The sequence below is a fragment of the Astyanax mexicanus genome, chromosome 10 (assembly GCF_023375975.1).
Source record: "Astyanax mexicanus isolate ESR-SI-001 chromosome 10, AstMex3_surface, whole genome shotgun sequence".
NCBI classification, from domain to species: Eukaryota; Metazoa; Chordata; class Actinopteri; order Characiformes; family Acestrorhamphidae; genus Astyanax; species Astyanax mexicanus.
The window spans coordinates 46,630,956-46,654,619 of NC_064417.1; the positions used below are offsets into that span (position 1 = coordinate 46,630,956).

General features: G+C 38.8%; 1 protein-coding gene across 1 annotated transcript in view; it reads left to right on the plus strand.

Moving 5' to 3' along the window:
- Positions 1 to 3,871: 3,871 nt before the first annotated feature.
- The window catches only part of ints6l (integrator complex subunit 6 like), a 42,019-nt gene continuing 22,226 nt past the window's right edge, over positions 3,872 to 23,664 (plus strand). Inside the window, exons 1-5 of the mRNA XM_022684243.2 lie at positions 3,872 to 4,224; positions 4,355 to 4,432; positions 19,737 to 19,886; positions 21,196 to 21,285; positions 22,545 to 22,728. Coding sequence (XP_022539964.2) covers positions 4,114 to 4,224; positions 4,355 to 4,432; positions 19,737 to 19,886; positions 21,196 to 21,285; positions 22,545 to 22,728 — 613 coding nt within the window. The 5' untranslated portion in view covers positions 3,872 to 4,113. The remainder of the gene's footprint in view (positions 4,225 to 4,354; positions 4,433 to 19,736; positions 19,887 to 21,195; positions 21,286 to 22,544; positions 22,729 to 23,664) is intronic.

A 23,664-nucleotide genomic window follows, 5' to 3' on the forward strand; every position in this document is an offset into this window, starting at 1 on the left:
TGTGTGTGTGTGTGTGTGTGTGTGTGTGTGTGTGTGTGTGTGTGTGTGTGTGAACATGCAGTACTTTAGCTCAGTCTGTTCACACAGGGCGGGTTTACACAGTGTTTACACACGCAAAACACCACCCAGAGGGAATTCTATAGTTATATACAAACAACTATAACTGTTTATATTTACTAGGCCACCTAGCCTGACAATAAGATAGTTAGTTAAGCTAACCCAGCTGGCATTTCAACCTTGAATCAACGTTGATGTTATGGAAGAGTCAACATTGAATTGATTTGGTGTTGATTTTGTGTGAGAGAAAAAGAGGAAGTCAACTGTATGCCATTATGAAATATTAACAATTTTATTTTTATTAGCTCTCTGAATCTTATGAATCAATTTCTCTGATTTTGCTATTTGTAGGTATTTGTTTGAATAAAATGAACATTGTTGTTTTATTCTATAAACTACAGACAACATTTCTCCCAAATAAAAATATTGTCATTTAGAGCATTTATTTGCAGAAAATGAGAAATGGCTAAAATAACTTAAAAGATGCAGAACTTTTAGACCTCAAATAATGCAAAGAAACGTTCATAATCATAAAGTTTTAAGAGTACAGAAATCAATGTTTGGTGGAATAACCCTGGTTTATATTCACAGTTTTCATGCATCTAGGTATGTTCTCCTCCACCAATCTTACACACTGCTTTTGAATAACTTTATTCCACTCCTGATGCAAAGACTTGATCTCAAAATCACAACAGTAAAACAAATAAAACATGAAGAATTGGTGCCAAATTAAAAAGCAATTACTGCAAAAGGAAGTAAAACTACTTTTTCATCCCTCCATCCAACCGCTTTTTGAAATTGTATGGTGATGCAATGTAAAATGCTAAATCAACTAAATCAATGTTGAAACAACAACAGACATTACATCGACCATATTTCAACTATATTTCAACGACATTTCATTGTGTGCCAGCTAGACAGCTACTTAACCAGTGTTAGCTAACTGTCTACTGTTGCACAGAAGGCTAAATACATTTACTATATATTGCCAAAAGTATCCACTCGCCTGCACTGCACTTGGCGAATTAAGTCCCATGGAGTCCATGAAGATCTGCACGCTCTACTAATGTTCTTGAGCTAATCTGAAGGCCACATGAAGTCTGGAAGTCTGTAGTGATTGGAACTATGCACCTCAGCATCCATTGACTTCACATTGAGCATCTTACATGGTCACTTCACTATATTTTCACTTACAGTTGGCTGTGGAATATTTAGTAATAAGGACATTTCAGGATTGGACTTGTTTCACAGGCGACCTATTCTTTCTAATGTTTGTTTCCTGTGGCCATGGAAGTGACTGGAACTTGAGTTCAATGATTTTGATGGGTGACTGAACACCTAGATTAGGCCTTAAAGGAACACAGTGTGTAAAGCCATGCATTTAGAATTAAAATAGATAGTATAGACTTAGACAGGAACACACACACATGCACACACACGTACAGGAACAGAAGAAAAAAAAACTAGGCCTACAGAGCTGCTTCCTCCTTCCACAGTACTATGAGTGCACAAACACACACACATGGGACGATGTATTGTTTAGTTGTTTTGGTGCCCACAACACTGTGGCCAAGAGGGAATGTTGGCTAGTTATGAGGTTGTAACAATGTTAAGGCTTAATGGCTTGGGAATGCCCACACCTGTATATGTTGTAGGGTGTGTTATTTTGTGAGAGGTTGAACCCTGGCCAGCATGCTCATGATGACAAGGCAATGTAAATTATGGGAGTTCAAGCATGGCCTGATAGTGAACGCTAGACCAGGAATTTGTTTTAAAGGGTTGTGGGTGATGTTGATTGTGACTGGTGAGATCTGGCTAGAATTGTCCATGTGCACAGACAGACTCATAAACGAAATGAACTCTAAAAGGAATCATAACCAACTTCAATGTAGGAGGCTCCACATGTCTGTTTTAGCTTCCATTCAATTCCAAAGGTTTGCATGCCTACAAGATGACTTGACCCAGTAATGTGTGAAGTAATGTGTAAAGCCACAGTTGATATTTGTGGCTTTGGGTGTGGTTTTAACTGTTATGTGGGTGTTACGAACAATGGGTCTACGCCCCCTTTCCCAAAAAGTGATGGCTACTAGGAACCCAGAAAAGCAGGGACATGGACCTTGTTAACAAGAAGCTGCCTATAGAAGAGACAGATGTGAGTACTGTGCTTTTTAGTGGATATAGAGGTAAAGGAATATATCATAGGCTACTAAATCCTAAATCAAGTAGGTTACTGGCATAGCAGTAAAGCCTAACTTAGCTTATATATATATATAACATACAATAGCCTGTGTATGTAGGCATGCATTCAGTCTGTGATCCCATCACCTCATCTTCAATGTTCCAGAAAGCACCCCCCTCCTTGACATTCACAAAACCAAAGGGCATGTGCACGTTATGAGCCCTGCTGTCTTTGAGACGCGTGCTTCTGACAGTGAAGAAGAGCCGTGAACGAGAACTACCCCCTCCCTCCTTTCCTTCCTTCCTCTCGTGCAGGCGATCAAACACACTTGTGTGTGTAACGTTAACATGGCGCTTCGCTATGATCGCGCTGAGGAGATAAACAAGAGGAGGGAAAGGTTGAGGGGGGTTGGCGCAATTATTATAAAAATCGCATTGAGAAGAGCCCATTCCCCACCCCCATCAAGAGCCAGACAAGTACATGAGACAGGAGGAGGAGGAGGGGCCGCCGTTTCATTCCCATCTGGAAGAAAAGAAGGAATAAAATAGCTACGTTCAATATTTCAATCCGCTGAGATATAAACCCACCCATCCACACACACACACTGGATGAAGGGTGTCCCAACAGCGCCCTGCCTTGGAGAAAGAGCCCAAACGCGGTTCTAATCCCCCCAGGGTTCCCCAGAACAGTGGCCTGTTCACACCGAGACCCACGGCGGGAAAGCCCATCAGATTTGGGGAAAAAAATCAGAAAAGCTAAATTTTGTTAAATTTAAATCGAGATGGGGAAACAAAAAAAATAAATTAGGAAAACACAATAAAAATAATTTCTTACTATAGGCCTACCATTTTTTACACTTAAGTTGTATGCCCAATTAATTTTTTTATTTAGTCATAAACAGTATTTATGTTACAAGAGGCTAAATGGAAAAATGTTTTCTGATTGAGTGGCAGAAATTAAAAACTTGAAAATTGTAAAAAAAAAAATAAAAAAAACACTTTGTTTTTAACCATATTAAATGATAAAAATATCACAGTTTACAATGAATTGAGTGTTTTTCGAATTAAGCCTAATAATAAGTCTACTAATAAAAATAATAATTTGTGGCAACAACATACTATTATTATAAGTATGGAAACGAGATCTTAATACATGGCCATTTCTTATTAAGTTGTTATTACGACTTATGTTGCCAGGATCTCATTTCCATGCTGTAATAAGTTGCGGCCACGCATTATTATTGTTTTTTACATAGTTACCTGTCACCTTTACTCTGATTTTGAGGGTCATTAAGTCAAATTTTAAAAATTGTAAAAAAATAAATAAATAAATAAATAAATCCATTTATTTCTAACCATACTAATTTAAAACAAAATGAAATGTTGAAATGTTTACAGCTAATTTTATATTTTTAAATGAAGCTTCAGCTAAATGATGATAAAACTGAAAGTATACACGCTATTAGTTCGTTAGGTCGTCACACTGACCGAGAAGCGCGCGCCGCGACCTCATCGCATATTCATGCCCGGCGGTGGGCGTGGCCGCCTCGCTCAGGCCGCACCAATCGCAGGCCGGTGGGCGGAGCGAGGGCGTTCCATTCCGTTCGGAAGAGAAGTTCCAGCAACGGGAGCGCCAGCAGAGCTCAGAAAAGACAGCAGCAGGCTAGAGAGGCAGGCAGGCGGGCAGGCGGCGGCGGCCAAGGGTGGCAGTACGACCCTCTTTTGAGGGGAGGGGGGGTCCGATTCTAACAAAAAATATAAATATATATATGACACACATTTATATATATATATGCATGCCCAGGCCGGTCCTATGCCGATCCTAGGTATTTTAGTAAGCATTAGTAACCATCGAGCTCTATATCTACACACTTGAAAATGCCTATTTTACTTTTCCTGATAGACACGTCCGCCTCTATGAATCAGCGCACTTATTTGGGTACGACGTATCTGGACATTGCTAAAGGCGCGGTTGAGATCTTTATGAAGGTAAAGCACAATTTTAAAGCCCGACTTTTACCGCTTAACTGTTGTGCCTTGTTGGGAGTTTTAAGAGGAGGGCTCCCTGTGACAGGCTCGGTCGAGACTAACGTGTATATTGTTTCGTTTTCTTTAACAGCTGCGTGCCCGAGACCCGGCTAGTAGAGGCGACAGGTACATGCTAGTTACATTTGATGATCCACCATACGGAGTAAAGGTAAATAAATACTGCTAAAAATACTGCTTTGTTTGTGGCTCGGGCGGAGTAGATGTTGTTGTTTTCTGACAGTGAGACTCTACTGTCCCTTTGGTCTCGTAGCATCGGGTCAGTCGGCCTCCCGGTGGCGGAAAAACGGCTCGTTTTTCTTAAAATACCCGCAGACCCGGAGCAGCGCAGCCTCTGAACATGGCGGACATTTTGCTTTTGTGTTGGGAGCAGCTCTCGGGCGCTGAGATGGAGGCGGGGAGATTTATTATCTACCGTGACGTAGCGCGTGACGCGGTGGAGGTCCAGCGCGGCTCTGATTGGACAAGCGGGCTGTCAGCCCCGACAAGCCCCTCCCCCTGCAGCGCTCTGGCCGGGTCCGACATCCGCGCTCGCTGATTGGTCAATAAAGACTAAACAAGTCAAACTGATTTGATTTGGGAAAAGCCATCATCAGTAGAAAAGGGGAAAAATGAGAGGGAGGGCATTAGTATTTATTTTTGCACTCAGGCCACTTTAATAATGCAGCTGATTTTCTTTTATTTATGTGTATTCATTTATAATATTTTTTTTATGAAGTGAAAGCTTGTCCAATGAGCCCATAGCCAGTTTTATTATTTATTATTTTTTTAATAGCCATCAATTTCCCGCCCCCTCCACCATTTCAGTACACGAACCACCCCCCCCCCCCCCCCTTCACGTTTTTGAGACTCTCCCAATGTATAATCCCTTGAAAGCAGACGACAGAATTGGCTTAAACTGAAGTGACATGATTTACATTGCTTACACAGGCAGGCAGCCTGACAGAGCAGGAGAAGTTCACACTGCAGAAAGTGTGAGCCAGGCTAGACACACATGCACAGGGGAAAAAACCTGGAAGAGGGGTAGTTTTCTCATCCCCATGTTAAATGGCCAGTATGTATTATATTATATGGCCCAATCCCACTTCTCTTTTGTACCCCTACCCCTTATTGTGAACAGAGTTACCCCTAATAAATCAGTTCAAGAACCTGTAGTGGTAGCTGCTGGTTAAACTAGTTAACATTAGAGCACTGTATGTCTTCAAAAAGGGGGCAGGTGGTGCAGTAATTAATTATTATTGTCCAACCCTTAATTTCTCTGTGATTCTTATAGCCCTCTGATTTGAAGGGCCATGTAGCCCTAACACTTCCCCTACCTCTCCAGCCTAACACGAATTAGGACACCCTATCTTTAGGCCTGCACACACAAAACAGAGGTGTAGGGCTAAGTGGTAGGGCCAAGGGGTGAAATGGGATTGGGCCAATATTCTATTCATTGTGTTCATATTGATTTAATGTGTACTAAATTAATGGCCATCACCACCATTACATTTGCAGGGTTCTGTTTGGGACCCCCCATGTTTAACACAAAACATTATGTAAAAAATATTATGTATGAGGAAATTCTCAAAGAAAATTAATTTTTATATTTACAATAGTTTATTTGTGCTCACACACTAATTTCTGTTGAGGTAGCTTTCTAGTTGGTGCAAGGTGAGTGGTTCAGTTACCTGTCAGTCAAAAACCTGAGTTGTGGGCGGGCTAGGAGCTGCAGGGAGCTGAGCAAGAGTGTTTGTGAGAGAGAGAGAGAGAGAGAGAGAGAGAGAGAGAGCCAAGCCAAACCCTAAACATGTCCAAAACGGGCAGTAAAACCATCTATGTGACACTTTAACTCATCTTTGGTGAGGTAAATTATTTATATATATATATATATATATATATATATATATATATATATATATATATATATATATATATATATATATTGATACATATGCTTTGTCATTGTCATTGTAAAACTAGTATTTAACAACCGCATTGTATAGCTAGAATCTGTAAAGTAGTAACTGAAACTTTAGAGTGTTATTTTCTGAGCATTGGGCTTCGTTTTTGAGCAACGGGCCCAAAAACACTTAAGCCAACAGTGCAATAAGCTAGCTTGCTGGATAGCAGTTGAGGTTTAAAAAGTATACATGAGCTGCTTTATGATGTGCAAACAATAAAAGCATTGCAAATGCATACAACACCTAATTTATGTTCAGAGTATGATTTACCACTGCAAAAGTTTTTGAACTCGCCTTGCACTTGTTTGTGTAGGTTCAGTGTTCAACCTGTGTAAGCTTTGCATTTATGGAAAAAAGGATAGGCAGACAGATCTGTCTAGTGTTTCAAAATTGGACTGCAGTTGTCATTTTTACTAAAATTTCAGCTTCATCAGGCTAACCAAAGTCTTCTAGACTTCTGAATGTGAGTGTGTAGCTAACTAACTATCTTGTTTAACAGAGAACTAATGCTTAATAGTCATTAATAGACACAATTAACACAATTCCACATCTGTTATTACTACATCCTAACGGTTTATGCTAACGCAAAACATATGGCCAAATACTTTTAAGCATTTAAGCTGTGCCCAAATCCCTCCCGTAGCAAGCATCCCTCTCTTTATGATGCATACCCACCAAGCACATGCAACGCCATAATTAGGTCAGAGCTGTGAACTCTGAATTGAACTGGATACGAGTGGGATATAAGAGAAAGGCGAGAGAGCTTGCTGTGTGTTGGCTGCTTCCCTTTTTACATCTCTTGCATCACCATTTGCCTAATAAGAAGGGCTCAGACTTTTCTTACATTTTGTACAGGGTAAAAATATGCTGTTTACTGTGCTCTGATACTTATGCTATATGCACTAGGCCTGTCATGATAGTAGTTAGTGACTTAATGTACATTTTCTGGACATTATCTTAATGGTTTTTACTCATATTCTTGTCATCCATTGTTTTTTTTTTGTTTACACATGATTGCTTACACATGAATGAACTTCACCAATATTGTAGCCAGTTGTGTAATGAACAGTGCACAACATTAAAAGTATACCTCCTATACCCCCCAAAATATTATTAATTAAAAGGTAATTTCACTATATAAATGTGCTATTACATGATCATTATGTCAGTGGCATTACATAATCTTAAAAATATTATTTATATATAATTTATGAGATGAAATATCGTGACAGGCCTAATATGCACCTATTTACTAGCTTGTGTTTCATTCACTCCCACACATTCACACACATACATTATCTTTCCACTTTCCCATTTGTCCTGTGTGTGACTCCTGGACTGTTGTTGAGATGTGGATGTGACATGCTGCTGCATGTGCACTGTGTGTGTTCTTTATCTGCTGTTTGACATTGACAGTGAGAGTGGCTTCATTCCCAAGCAGTTCATTAGTGTTTTCTCTCTGGCAGGTGGCCAGCCTCTCTCTAGGGGGCTTTTCTACCCCATACTCCACATGAAGCCCTTTCCTGGCCTATCTTAGAAAGTCTTGAGCTGCCTTTCAAGTGCCCCTCGACCTTATAGTGTGTACAGGACTGTCATATTTAGGCTAGGCCTCTATAATGGGAAACCATGTCTTCTTTCGTATGTAGTTCCATATACAGTACATGCATATACAGTTTACATGTACATACAGCTTTAAATAGTCTGTTATGTTATAGGATGCAACAGCCCTTATGCTGGGACAATTACTTTAAAACATGTTTTGTGATATTTTACACAGTATAAAATCTTGTTTTCCCAGCCAGATGTTAAGATTGAGCTGATATTCACAGCCAATATACTGTTTGGTGTATAATTTTGTAGCACAGAAGAGCAAAAACAAATCTCGATTGGACAATGCATTTATAAATAGCTCTATATACGTGCATATTTACATGTACATACAGCCACAAATTGTATGTTACTCAATTCAGACATCTGCAATCAGTAATTACTGTACTGTATTGTTTTGAGTGTTTCTCAAAGGTGTTCTAGCAAAGCATTTCAGATTACTATTACGTGTTATAAGATGCAACAGCTCTTATGCTTGGATAGTAACTTTTAAACACGTTGTGTAATATTTTACTCAGTACAAAATCTTGTTACATAGTGTTAGACTAAAGTAAAGACCCTGATATACATTGTTGCTTCATGGCAGTATAATTACTTGAAAAAGCACTGTTTTTGGGTCAGATGTTTAGATTTAGCTGATATTCACAACCATTGTACTGTATGGTGTATAATTTTTTAGTATAGAAGATAAAAAAAAACTAATTTAGATTGGCACAATGCATTTATATGCTGGGATGATTACTTTATACACCTTTTGTGATATTGTACACAGTATAAAATATTGTTACTTAGTGTTAGACTAAAGTAAAGATATTGACATACGTTGCTTTTTCTGTTCATGAAGATAGTAGTGTCATTGCATTATAATTACTTAGATAATAAATAGTTGATTATGGGCCAGATGTTTAGATTTATCTCCAAAACAGCAATGTTACAGGAGCGAGAAAAAAACGTCTAAACATTCAATGGAAGTCAGTGTAAAAATAGTTTATTTGAGGTCATACATGAAGTATTTCTATTGGTCCATTTATCAAGAAATTTTGGCACAGTGTATAAGTTTATCTGTTCAAAGTATGTAGTAAACTCAAAATCAACAGTGATACACATGTATATAGAAATATTTATTATGTAATGGCTCTATGATGGGAAAACCATGTCTCCTTTCTTATGTAGTTCCATACACAGTACATGCATATACAGTATACATGTACATACAGCTTCAAATAATCTGTTACCCTTTTTGAGACATCTGCAACAATAATAATCACTGTACTCTATTGTTTTGAGCGTTCCTCGAAGCTGTTCTAGCAAAGCATTTCAGATTACTATTACGTGTTATAAGATGCCACAGCTCGCTTGCATAAGCACTAAGCTCCGCATGTGCTATTCATGGACAGCTCGTCCCTCCCACCTGTTTAAAAACACTCTTCTCAACCAAGCTTTACCCAGTCTGAATTAGCCACCACGCTAACCCAGTTCTCAACAACAATGCACTGTGCGAGAGAGAGCCAGCGGAGCAAGATAGAATCTGGCTACTGTGTCTGAGAGAGTGGCTTTTTTATTTCCTGTCAATTATTCATGAGATTTTCAGCAGCTAATCAGTGAAGAGTTCCAGTGAGCCTCTGACCCTGACAAAGCTCTCTGTTCCTGCCTGTGTGCTTCACTTGTAGTCTCATTCCTGGACAAGCACAACATTATTCTTAGCCCTGCCCGTTTTCTGAAGTCGATGTTTTTGTTTCTGTGATAGATCATACTCTCATAAAAACACTCTGTTCTTGGCAGGAGCGTGGGTTATCATGTTTGTGCTTGGAGATGTATCTCTGCTAGATAGACAGATAGGTACATAGATATAGATACAGTATGGCTGAAAGAGTCTGAAACTTAGCACATTCTGCCTACTCAGTCAGGATTCTGAGGCCAGAAAGCACCCCTGTTATCTACCCTCCCATATTATTGGACAAATATGCTAATAGCTAATGACAACACAGCTAAACGCTAATGCTAAATCTAGAATATTTCTCTTGTCTTTTGTAATAGGACAACACCACTGCAACAATGCAGTGCAAACTGTTTAAAATGTCTTCACTACTTGATATTACAAGTATATACCATCCACTGTGAGTAACTGTTTTACTGGACATTGGAAGACTTTAGGAACTCCAGCAACTTAGCATGCAGTGCTTACAGCACCCAGAATAATGCATTGAAGTGTTGGATGTAGTGCCAACTGTAAAGTTTGGTGGAGGGGGGATAATGCTAAGGGCTTGTATTATTTTAGAGATTTGGCTATATTCCACTAAGTTCTTAATGCCTCTATGAGGGGAATTCTAGATGTTTCAGCATACCAAAACTCCAAAATTCTTTTGGAAATTGTTATGCTTACAACTTTGTGAAAACAGTTTGGTTGGGGGCGGGGTTTCCAGTATGACCTTGTGTGCCACTGTATACAAAGCAAGGTCCTTAAATGCATGGTTGGATGAGTTTGGTGTGGAAGAACCTGACCTGCCTGCACGGAACCCTGACCTCAACCCCATTAAACACCTTTGGGATGAACTAGAATGGAGATTGCAAGTCATTCTGGCCTTATTGTCTAACATCAGTGTCTCCAAAATCTTGCAAAAAGCTTTTCCAGAAGAGTTGAAACTACTGCAGCTGTAAATTAAAGGTGCCCTAGTACTATCATCTAGATATAGTCTATATAATGTAGATATGGATAGATGAATAGAAAGATAGAAGTACAGTTTATCATACACATTTTACAATAATATCTCGTAAGTTCTACATTACATAAAAAGGCATTTAGATGACGTTATTTGTGTATTTAAAACAACTGCTATTTTATGAAAGGAATCCGATGTTCTCCAGCTTGTTTGGGGTGCAAATCCGCAGCCATATGAACCATTTAAGTCTAGATACTATTTATATACACTAATATACAGCTTTGGAGGAAAATAAGATGATTTTCTTTAATTTTACTAAATTGGAAACCTCTGGAATACAATCAAGTGGAAAATGGATGATCACAAACCATCAAATCAAGTTGAACTTTAATTTTTGCACCAGGAGCGGCATAAAGTTAACATGCCACGATGCATGAAAACTGTGATTAAAAAACTGGGTTATTCCACCAAATATTGATTTCTGAACTCTTAATACTTCATGAATATGAACTTGTTTTCTTTGCATTATTTGAGGTCTGAAAGCTCTGCATCTTTTTTGTCATTTCAGCCATTTCTCATTTTCTGCAAATAAATGCTTTAAATGACAATATTTTTATTTGGTATTTGGGAGAAATGTTGTCCGTAGTTTATAGAATAAAACAACAATGTTAATTTTACTCAAATATATACCTATAAATAGCAAATCCAGTGCAGTACCTGCAGAATTTTCTGTTTTGCAGTGCTCACCAATTATCTACCACACAACCATTGTGAACCATAGTGGCCTTATCGCCTGAGATTTTTTACCATCCACTCCGCCTCTTGTCTAATCCTGCTGTGAATCAGGCCATTGAGGGGGTAGGTTTTTGTTTTCAGCATGCCTGACAGGTAGGCTAAACAACAGAGCACAAATCCACATTAATACCATTTAATTCTGGGGTCCGGCCTGCCGTTTTAAGTGGTTTGGGCACTTTCTCAGCACTCACTCCAAGTGGTTGCCATCCAAGCGTGGAGTGGGGCAGGGAATGCTGGGAAAAGTCTTGTAAGGTTGCAGGGTCATGGCCTTGTTCACATATACAGAGGTGCTTAATCTTGTTATAAGGGGGAAGACCATCCACAAGTCTGAGGGACAGTGTTAGCCTGTGCCTCAGCTTTATCTCTCCACACATGGCAAGCACCACCCAACAGCCTGCTGACATGTTTCTGTCTGAATTATAGATATATGCACTGCTTATTAACATGTTATAAGCCTTAATAAGTCTGTATTTTGTGTCTTGGTCCTGAAAGTTCACATTTAGCTGTATTAATGCTGAAAATTATATATAAGGCTGTTTTTCTGAATGACATATCTTTATTTGTACCATATTTTTCACACTATAAGGCGCACTTAAAATCCTTTTTATTTCCCAAAAATCATCAGTGCACCTTATGTATGAATTTTACCTGTCAGGTTGTAAAGACTAAACTGTAACTCCTGTAGAACTCTTTACTCTGAAGTACAGAGTTATACAGGAGGGACAGTTTAGTCTCCAGCACCAAGGCTGAAGTAGCATTAGCATTAGCTGCTAACCAATATTTCTTCATTTAGAAGTGAGTATTATCGGCCTGTAGCCTGCTACTTACCCCGACTAGCACTGCTGGAGCAGCATTAGCATTACTTGCTAACAGTCAGTCGCTAATGCTAATGCTCCAGCCTGTGTGCTGGAGAAATATGGAAATCTAAGCTTACTGTAAATAAACGAAAGCACTTTACTCACCCAAATTAACAGTTTTTAGGAGAGAAATCTATGTTGATTAACATCCAGCGCTCGTTTGATTTTAAAAGAAAGTCTTTTTTATTAAAGTTTTGTTTACTTAGCTTAGCTTTATTTAACTTAGATAGTGTGAAAAATAGAGTACATAAAACATACAGATTAGAGTCATTTATAAATAAACAATAAATGAATGAGTAATTTAATACCATTAAAGTATTAGCTTCTCCATTTACAAAGCTCTTCTCAAAGAAAGGTCAGTATTTTAACAGTTCCCATCCAATATTCCAGTCCTAGTGTATCTGTTCAACTCTTCAATAAAGTAAATTATGACATTATGACATGCCAAAAGTCATGGGACAGCAAAATATTAAATGATCATAAAGTGTTACCACAGGGCACGGCTTGAGAACACCAGCAACAATATTTATGTGGCCAATCGAAATGTAGTTTTTCTCTTCTGGGCTACAAAAGAACAGCTAAATCTAAACATCTGGCCAATAAATCTTTACCCACATTCCTGGCATCAGTAGATATAAATATAAAAAATATATTTTATCACTATTTGCTTGCAATTATAGCATATTGAGGCATATCAATGCAAAAATACCTATTTTATGGATCGATATACGAGAAAAGTAAAAATCCCTATTTTTATGTTCACCACTAATGTTCCTCTTTCTGAGATACAAGGTTTTGTTCTCCATATGCACGCTGTTCCTTTAAATTTATATTTCACAGAGAAACAGATTTTAAGGTATGTGTTAATCCAGAGTGACCTGATCCTGGAGCAGCGCTGCCGCCGTACAGGGTGGTTACTCTCAGGAGTGCTGAACCCGAGTGCCTCAGCCGTGTGAGTCCACTCCGGGCCATCACGTGCCCTGATCTGCCAGGACGATTCCCGCTCCTCCGTCGCCCGGGCTGTATTTATACGGGCAGGCCGCTTCCTCATAACTGCAGCTTCACAGGGAACAAGTCCTTATCTGTCAGTTTCTGTGGTGCAGCTGGTTTGTTCTGGCCACCTGTCTTGCGTTTGGTTGAGGAAGACAGAGTCGTGGTTGGATTGGGCTTTACTGGCAGTGTTGCTGCTTCTCTCTACAAGAAAACTAACTTTATTAATTATAATATGAACTAAGTGCAGCAGAGTGCTGTGTCTTTTTGCTGATCGAGGATAAATGAATTGTGCTTTGCTTTGCTCCAGTTTAACATTTGATCCGTGCTTTATTTTCATGCATACAGGTCCACATACTATTTATATACTGTACAAATTAGGGTTGTGCCATATCGTATTGTATGCTACAATATCATCAGGAAAATCAGGATATTAGCAATACTTTTGAAAGACGTGTATTTTTTTGTAACGTAGGGGAGCAGACGGGAGGCGGATGTAAAAGCGGGTAAGACAAGATTTATTAAATAACAAATAAACAAACAAACAAATAAGGAATAAACGAGGAAATATAAATACATAAACAAACAGGGAAAATAATCCAAGAACTAAATCTAGACAGGTAATAACTAAACAGGGCTGGTGATATATATATATATATATATATATACAAGGAAATAAACGTAAATATAAACAAGAAATAAACAAGGAAACAAACAAGAGAAATAAACAGAGAATAACTAATAAACAAAGAACTATGGGACGTGGAGATGAACTACTATAAACGTGGCAAGACAAACGACAGAGGAAGGTGCAAAGACCGACAGCAAACATAGACTAAGGGAACCTATAAATAGTAACATGAAACACTGAACACCTGGGGAGACAGGAAACGAGGGGCGGAGCTAAAAATTACACACACCTGACGGAAAACTACTGGAGAAACACACTAGGAAACGGGGAAAAACACAGGGACACATAGCGAGGACGTGACATTTTTGTATTTGTATTTTTTTATGTATATGTTTAATTGTTTGTTTGCAGTTTATATGCAGGCTCTACATTTTTGTTGTTACTTTATTTTTCTTTTGTTACACTATTATTATTTTCTATAAAATATTGCCAAAAATATAGTTATCAAAAAAAATACCTTAAAAAATATTGCGTTAGCTGTGAATACAGTTTTGTGTACAAAGCATGAGCAGTGCAAAATAAGCATTAATATAGTGCCTGGTGCTGAAGACACATATGTGTACAGAGATGCAGTGGGAATAATGTGAAAGTGCAATGTCCAGCAGTGGGCTGGGAGCAGTCTGCTGCTGTAGTCTCTGCAGTGTTTTGTGTGTGTTATAGAGTGGAAAGGAGGGAAGGGGTTCTTCTTCATGATTACAAACATTTCTACCTGTATCTCCACTCCACCTCCTGCTCCACTGTGTCTGATTTATATCTTATAATCCAGTGTTATTGACCCACCTCATCAGCTTCAATAATTATCGAAGTTACTGGGCCATATTTTAGTGATCTACAGGTGAGCCGTAAACTGCACAACGTGCAACATGTTTTAGAGTGTGTCTTTGCTATCGTAACAACGAGAGAAGTACACCTTGCGAAATCGAAATCCACAAAATGCATATATTAATTCTCTTAATTAATCATGGGTGTGTTTAAAGCACAACACGCAATAAACCAATCAGCATGTCACTTGGCATTCACTTGCCATTCCTTTTAAGAGCCATACACACTCTGACTTTGGGGGATTGCTATTTTAATGGTGCAGCTAACTGTATGTGTCCAACATTTCTTGTTCACGCTCGTTCATTCTGTTCAGTGTTGATGTAAAGGTTTGCATAGCTGCCAACAGGCACGCATTATTGGTCCATGCTGCATGTCTACAGTACGTGTGTTTAGAATGTGCCTGTTGAGGCGTCACTGCCAAGATAGCAATGAACATCTGACTCTTGATGTTTGCCTGGGCGATATTCAGACAGTGGCACAGCTGTGTTTTTAGTTGCCAAGATACACCAGACATTTACCTAAACACACCTCGTTTTGAGACCTAGGATTAACAATGTCTGTTAATGGAGACCTGAGGACACCAAATGGCCCATAATTTAGAACTGGATAGGGAATAAAATAGTCAATATCCAATCCCTAAAAAATATGCCAAGATAATTAAACCTGAATCACTAGACCAAATCAGAAAAGTCTTATTTTTTTTGAAAGAGCAGCAGCATTGTCTGTTTTTAGTGTGTTTGACATGAAAAGCTTTGAGAAGCATTGAGTCAACAAGTGCCCTGCAGGACTGATTGTCACTGCGCTTCTTTGTGGTGCTTCTATGAAAGACATCTGAGGCCTTCCTTTGACTCTGCTAGTCTTCCCCCCTCTCTTTCATTTCCTTTCCCCTCTGCTTCAGTGGAGACGACAGTCATTAAAGAGCAGACTCTGATGCAGTCACACTTCTACAGAAGCGCTAAATTGTTAATGCAGAGGAAAATGAGCGAGGAGTGGCAGAAAATATAGAATTTCTCTGTTACTCAAATGACTAGAGCTACTGATGTGGGTGAGACGTGGGTGAGGTCAGCCAACATGACTGTATTATGACAATACATAAATAATATACATATATGCAAAATGTCTTGGGACATGATACTAATATTGTGTCCCATGACTTTTGCCATGCCAGTGGAAGCTAAAGAACGCTGCAATGACCTGTGGGATATGTGTGTGGGGTCTCCTGCATTGAATGTAGTAGCTGTTTTTTTCCGTATGTCTGTTTGCATGGACTATTGTAGCCAGATGATGCACATCACGATTATTAACCACCCACTGTGTGCGTTATAAGAAACTTCCATCTAGGATCCACAATCAATCTGTTGCCTTGCCTTGAGCATGCTGGCCACTGTTCAGCCATACTCACAAGATAATACCTCACAACTTATACAGGCATGGGCTTACCCAAGCTGTTTCTTAAGGTAACGTTTCATTTAATGACAGAAATATATACTTTTCCTTTTCCATGACCCCATTTTGGCATGTCAGTATAGTTATATCGTTATAAAGTACAATACAATAGATCCGATTTATCAAAGGTAATTTTGAAGCATTTTGATTGGTCCATTTATCATGAAATTTTAACACAATGTAAGGAACAAATTTCAGATTCAAATTTAATAAGTTTAATAATAAATAAAAAATAGATTACATGACTGCAATCCGCAATATTGTAACTCATATATTATATATCTTTGTTTATTGTGATTTATTGTGATCAAGGATATCATAATACTGTGATTCTGCAATACTCTATACATCACAAGACAATTCTATATGATGCTCCACTGCATTTGTGTTACTGAAAAGTGGAAAAATACTCTTAAATAACCAAATAACCAGTGTCAGTGGTGTCAGTTTTACAAAATTTACCCTATTCATTTGATTTTAGCCACCACCAGGCCTGTTGCAACAGGACAGGCAAACCAAGCAATTGCCTGGGGCCCCGAGCTGACTTGGCGGTCCCAGACAACGGCTGATTATGAACTGGATTTAACCACAAACTGTGTGGGAGGCCATTTATATTCATAAACAGTCAGTGTAGGAAAGGACAACCACACTGTTATCAAAATCCCCCTCAAGAGGGCCTCTCACACTAATTACTGACAATAGCATATAACCAGACTGGAACATGTTCAGCAGTATCCATGTACACCAGCTGTTCACTGTCTTTAACACTAAAATGATTAAAGCTACTGACTAACTGACATTAGTTTTACTTTCAAATGATAGGTGATGATATGTGGTGGGGTCCATTTTGCTTGGGGCCACCACATGGAGTAAAGAAGCCGTAACTTGTAACTAGTAACTAGTAATTCAAATTGGGGGCGATTTTACAGCACATTTCGATAATGTCTTGCGGACAAAAACTGTGATATTTCGAAAATTGATATTTTGTCAAACCCTTATCGCCTACTCCGACACACAGGCTTATTCTGCTTCTTCTGTTTGTTTTTGTTTCCGACACAGACCCACGGGAGTCCTCCCGTCCCAAAATGTCAAGTGTGTGTTCTAGTGTGTGAACCACCCACATGCACAGCGTGATGGTGCTGAGCTGACTCGGGCTGAACCACTCTATGATCTGACCTGTTAAACAGGCCGCTCTTTCTTTACATATAATGCTCCCATTTATTCTGAATGAAGATTTCAAATTGTGCTTTCTTTAGGGAAATTATTGGGTCTTATCCTGGTCTGAGGAGTCATTAACCACTCCTTTTTCCTGGCAAATGAAGGCATGATGCTCGCTTTTTAAGGGCACAGTGCGGTAATGGCTGCTGTTATGAGGACTAATGTGGGTCAGGGACAGACAGACGCACAGCAGCCCTGAAATCATTTCGGAGACGAGAGCAGAACAAATCAAATCATGAGGCTGAATCTTCAGACTGTATCGCTGAACTCTGGGCTGCCTACACATGCTCACACACACACATATTTCCTACACACATAAACACACTCTCACTGCGCAGCTTATCCTGTCTGTCTCATTGGATCCTGTCCACTCTCTGTTCCTCCTCTCTCTCTCTCTCTCTCTCTCTCTTTCTGACTCAATCGCTCACTCGCTCACTGACTCGTACACTCTCACACACATTTCAGCAGCATAGTAGTGCTTACCATGCGCTTGGTAAGCCTGCAGGTCATCTGTAGATTAAGCATAATGCCGTAACACTAAGGCACTTGACCTCGCTGGAGGAAATGTTGCGAACAGCCACTCTGTTGCTTAGATGAAATAAGGGCTGGACGATATGGACAAAATGTTTATCAGGTATATATATACTCCGTGATTTCAGTTGTGGATGTGATATAACCTCAATATTAATAATAGCTATAAAAATACTTAATCATGCACTGACACTGCCACCGACTAAGGAGGCCTATTTTGTTAAATTCAGGAAATGCTGGACTATTTAAATATGTCTTAATTTGAGTGTGCTCGAATACACTAGTTTAAACATTAATGTCCTTTATTGCTTGTTACTTAATGTGACGTTAGGGATACAGCGTTACTGTAAACAAACATGGCAGTGTTGTGCCGAATTCAGCCCTCCCGCCAGGAAAAGCACCCCCTCTAATCGTGTAATCGTGACTTTTGGCATGTATTTCTTTATAAATTAAGTAAGATTATCTTCACTTTTATCAAGAAGACAGTGTGTATGCGCTTCAGAAAAAGCTGCTTTTCATGGGAGGGGTTCTGATTTCGGCACAACACTGGCAAGCCCACTGAGCAGTGAGTAATGACGTAAGCGTGCTCGGGCACGGATTGTTTAAACGCAGTGTCAGTGCAGGCCAGCGGGTGATGGGGTGGGGCAAGACCGTGCTCCAGAATGATTCAACCAAAACTTGCTTAGTGTGAGTACACCTTTATATGTCTGTTTTTTGTGCCTTATTTGACTCTTGTTATAAGGCCTAGAATAGCAGATTAGCTGCAATGCTAAATGTTTTTTCCAAGCTGGATTACTCACTGATAATTAATGAGAGGATGATGCACGGCTCTGGTTTGATAGTATATGTCCTGTTGTATGGTTTGGCATGGGTATCATTTCTGTACATTACTCTGAACCTGTGCTTAAGTATGTATTAGCTGTGATGCTAACTGCTAGGTTAAAGGTGTGGTGTTAACAGATACAGCAGCAAAGTAGTTCTTGTCATTTGAGTAGTTCTTGCCATAATCTGGATTAGAACATTTCTCATATATGACTGTTAACTGTTTACCTGTAACTTTACCTCTTCACAACTTTACAACTGATGCTCTCAAACACATTAAGAGAGAAGAAATTCAAGTAATTAACTCTTGACGAGTTCAGCACAGCTGTTAACTGAAAGCCTGAGTTCCAGGTGACTCTACCTCATAAAACTGACTGAGAAAATCCAGCCAAGATGTGCAAAGCTGCCTAATCTAAGCAAGAAGTGCCTACTTTGAAGAATCAAAAATATATAAAAACATATTCTGTTTTTTTATGTGCATAAGTCACATTGCAGGAGCAAATTAGACTATGAATCTCAAGCTTCAAGAGTTGGATATAAAAGGATATTTGCTAAAATAAAAACTTGCTGAAATACTTACTGATGCCTGGATTACTGTACTGTTTGGACAGAGTTGTTCTGCTGTTTGATATGATATGTGTTTGCTGTCTGTATTTTACTCTGGTCTTCAGTTATTCAGCTTAAAACACCAGATTGTAGCTGCTTCTCAATGCAAGTTTAAAAATCATGTCACCATTACTGAAAAATCCAGATTGTAGTATTATTATTGTATTAATATTGCATTTTTGTCCATGCTTTGCTAAAATAAACACTCATGGTCTTTGACAGCATACAGTACAGTGCGTCTCTCCACAGGCAGCTGGCTGTGTTTGTTTGCTGTGCTGCTCTGTGCTGGCTTTGATCTCGTTTTATAATAAATGTCATCAGATGCCTCGTGTGAGGCCGCAATGTGTTTATTTCCTAACCGCACTGCAGTGTGACCCAATGCTCTCCCTAACTGCTCATGCAATGCTTGAAGTGTCGTGTGACACCTTTTTCTAAGTGTGTGTGTGTGTGTGTGTTTGTAACCCAGGCTGGCTGGAAAGAGAACCATGCCACATTCATGAGTGAGCTGAAGAACCTGCAGGCATCTGGACTGACCACTCTGGGAAATGCTCTCCGGGCAGCCTTTGACCTGCTCAACCTCAACAGGCTGGTCTCCGGCATAGACAACTATGGCCAGGTATGAATAAAAACTTTGTACATTTTAAAGTCCGGTTCAGAGTCTGAACTAGAGCTTAGATCGGGCCCAAAAAAGTCCTGCCTGAGTCTGTGCACGTTCTGCCCTGAGCCCGCCCCGACCTGCCCCATATACTGTCATTTTGAGCCCGAGCCCAATTTAAACATGACATTTTTTTTGTAAGTAGAGCATTATAACTGAGATTTTAAAACATTTTGGTGCTGTTTAAGTGAGTGGAATCTGTTCAGAATCTTCAGTATATAGAGTGCACTAATAATATAATAATGTTAGATTATTAACTTTCAGTGGAATCTGGTATTTCCGAAAGTATTCTGGTATTTTTTTATTATTGCAAAAAATATTGCAGGAAGTAACAATAAAATAACACAGTGTAAGTTTTTTTTTTGTAATTATACATTTATTGAATTTTACAAACATTACAGTTGTATCAGCAAAGATTTACATCAGAAGAAGGTTAACTTGGTACATAAACTTTTAATAGATAGAAAATAAAGAGTAAAATAAGTAAGTAAATAATATAGGGGCAATTTAAATAAAATACAATACATATATAATACAAAAGGAAGAATCACAGATCATCCAGTGTTTTCCAGACTGATTACCAGATTTTTATCAGATTTTACTGTTGTACTGTCTGTTCAGCCCTAGTTCTTACCAAATAAGGTAAATGGATATGGAAAATGGAGAAATAAGGCAAAATTAAGTTATAAAAAATGCATACCACAGGCTAAACGTTGTCCCATGGGGAGACATCTAACACAAACAAAAACAAAACGAAAAGCAGCAAAGTTTTTTCAGAGACTTTCAGATGTGAAAACCCCTCAGAGACAAAGCAGGCTTCTAGGAAATGGCCTGTTTATTTCTAAGAATAAAGAAAAGATTGAAAAATGTAAAAGTGTCTTGTAAAGGAATCATGACTATGTATTTAGTGCATAATCTCTCCTAAATATATAAAGACATTTGTGTAGGATATGGAGCCTTTAAGCAGTAGGCCTATGCTTATACACTGACTCCACTCTGTGTCTGAATCCGAGTCTGAGACTAAGTGCTGACCCCTACAGTAGGGATGAAGTGAATACAGCACATCCAGTACAGGTCTGTGTGCAGTGCACTGTAACAGGCCTGCATAAAAAGCCTTGTTTGGTGACTCAGCGACTCCTTCAGGCTGTGAAAATAAAAATCTATATGTCTGTTTAATGTCAGGAGTCAAATATGAACCCCTGAGCAGTAAAAGAGCAGTTGTTGGGTTACAGGAAAATCTCTGCATGACAGTGTTTTTCTTCCCCTGCAGGGTCGGAACCCCTTTTTCCTGGAGCCGTCAGTCATCATCACCATAACTGACGGGAACAAGCTAACTCACAGCTCTGGAGTGCCGGACGAGGTGAGGAGCACTGCCCCACTCTCTTTCTCTTAGGCCCAATTCCATTTCACCCCTTGGCCCCTACCACTTACCCCTACCCCTTGTTGAGTGTAACCCTTCCCTTTGGAACAGAGTAAGAAGGGGTGAAATCCTCCCCCTAAGAAGCACCCGATAACCCTTCAAGCACCAGATACACATCAGGAGCGCTAAAGTTTAGTAACCTAGCTGCTGCTGGTTAACTAGTTAACTTTAGGGCATCATATGTCTACAGAAAGGGGGGAGATGGTGCAGAAATCAGTTATTATTATCCATTCCTTAATTTCTCTGAAAGGGAGCTGAAATTTGCTTTGATTAACTTTTATTTTTTGCCTTAAATTCAGCAGCCCCTGCCCTTTTAAAGTTTTTTTTTATTAGTTTATCTTTTTATTATTTTAATTCTTAATCTTAATCTCTTTTTCATTCTTGTTATTAGTTATATTATTCATTTATCTGTTTCTTATCATTCTTAACATTTTACTTCACTTTTACTATTATCTTTTTACTTATTTTATATTTTAGACATTTTTATGTATATTTTCTATGTGTCAAATATGTTTTTCATGGTGTTTTAGAATTTTCTGTTTTACATATATATTTCATTTATATGTATTAAATGTTGATTTTAAATGAGTACTTCTGCTACTTTTTAAAATATATTTTTTACTATTTTATTTCTTATTATTTCTAATTTATTATTAAATGTTTTCAATCCCTTTGATGTTGTAAATGCTTGGCAACATTGTGAATGAGGGAATCAATGTTTTCCCGAGTGAAAATAAAGGATAGATAGGTAGATAGACAGACAGACAGACAGACAGATAGATAGATAGATAGATAGATAGATAGATAGATAGATAGATAGATAGATAGACTTTATTATCATCCCACTCGGGGAAATTGCATAGTTTCAGCAGCACAAACAATAAAAGGAAAAGAGAGCAATAAAGTACATAAAAAAATAAATAAGATTAAATTTAAGAAAAAAAGGTTGGTTGATTGATTGATTGTTGAGCCATTTAAGGTGGAACTGGAAAGTTAGCTAGCTAGATAGCTACTGAGACAAACTACTATTAATTTTGTTGATGCTTGTTATGAAGAATTTGGCCATGAAACATTAAAACTGCACATTAATCTATGGTAATATAGTGCTAATTGTCACTTTTAACAAGGAAAATATTTACATTTGTGGGTTTCTTACCCACTATCTCACTTCCATCTCCCTCTCTCTCTCGCCCACTCAGCTCCACCTCCCGCTCAACTCTCCTCTGCCCGGCAGTGAGCTGACCAAGGAGCCCTTCCGCTGGGACCAGCGGCTCTTCGCTCTGGTGCTGAGGCTGCCTGGGGCCGCCGTGCCCGACAGTGACCAGCTTGGCAGCGTGCCCAGCGACGAGTCCGCCATCACCCAGATGTGCGAGGTCACAGGAGGTAAGAGGCAGGGTGCACTGAAGTAAGGATAATGCTGCAAACTACATTTTATATATTTATATAGGAAGCATGTCATCATATGTAGTGGGCTTAGTATTATCGAGATGACATTGAACAGAAACTAGTGACGTGTCCCATGACTTTTGGCATGTCCCAATGCTGCACTAACCTGTAAGACATGTGGAAGGGATTTCTCTCGCTTGTCTCTTTACATGGACAATTCCAGCCAGATGCCGCCGGTCATGATCATTACCACCCACTGCATAGCATATGCTGTCCACTGTGGAGTGTAATGCCTTCTAGATCTTGCTGCCTCTTTTTTTAAAACCCATTTTCCTTTCCTTTTTTTCAATAAACTTAATGTTTTTTCAAGTAATATTCACCAATTTACAGTTAATTTACAACCACACCAGCATCATTTTCATTAACATTAACAGTCATATACACTTCAATAAGATTAAGTAAAAAGGTGTATATATATATATATATTGCTGCTGCGCGCATTTTCCATTAAGGAAGCAGAGGGCTGAATGAGGCCAAAATATAATAATTTTATAATAATAATATATATTACAGTTTTTTGGAAATATTTTAGAGCAGACAAACCAGCAAAAGGGGATCATCTCTGGAAAAAGCATTTTAATGTTCAAATGTGTGTCCTTATAACAATAAAAATAAATGAAATTACATGTAAACCATGCAGTACCTGATGTCTGCTACAATACAGGCCATACAATAAATAAAAATGCCTGAATTATCTAAGAAATTCTTAATATTAAAACCTTTTTTTTCCATTTTTTTTTTGTTGCGTGAGTGTGAGAAACTCAGAAGGTGACTCAGCAGGGTTTGCAGGGTTACTGAAGGTGATCAGTTCACTGCAGGTGAACCCAAAATTGCAACTGTATCAAAGTACAGTACAGATCTGTCAGCTGAACT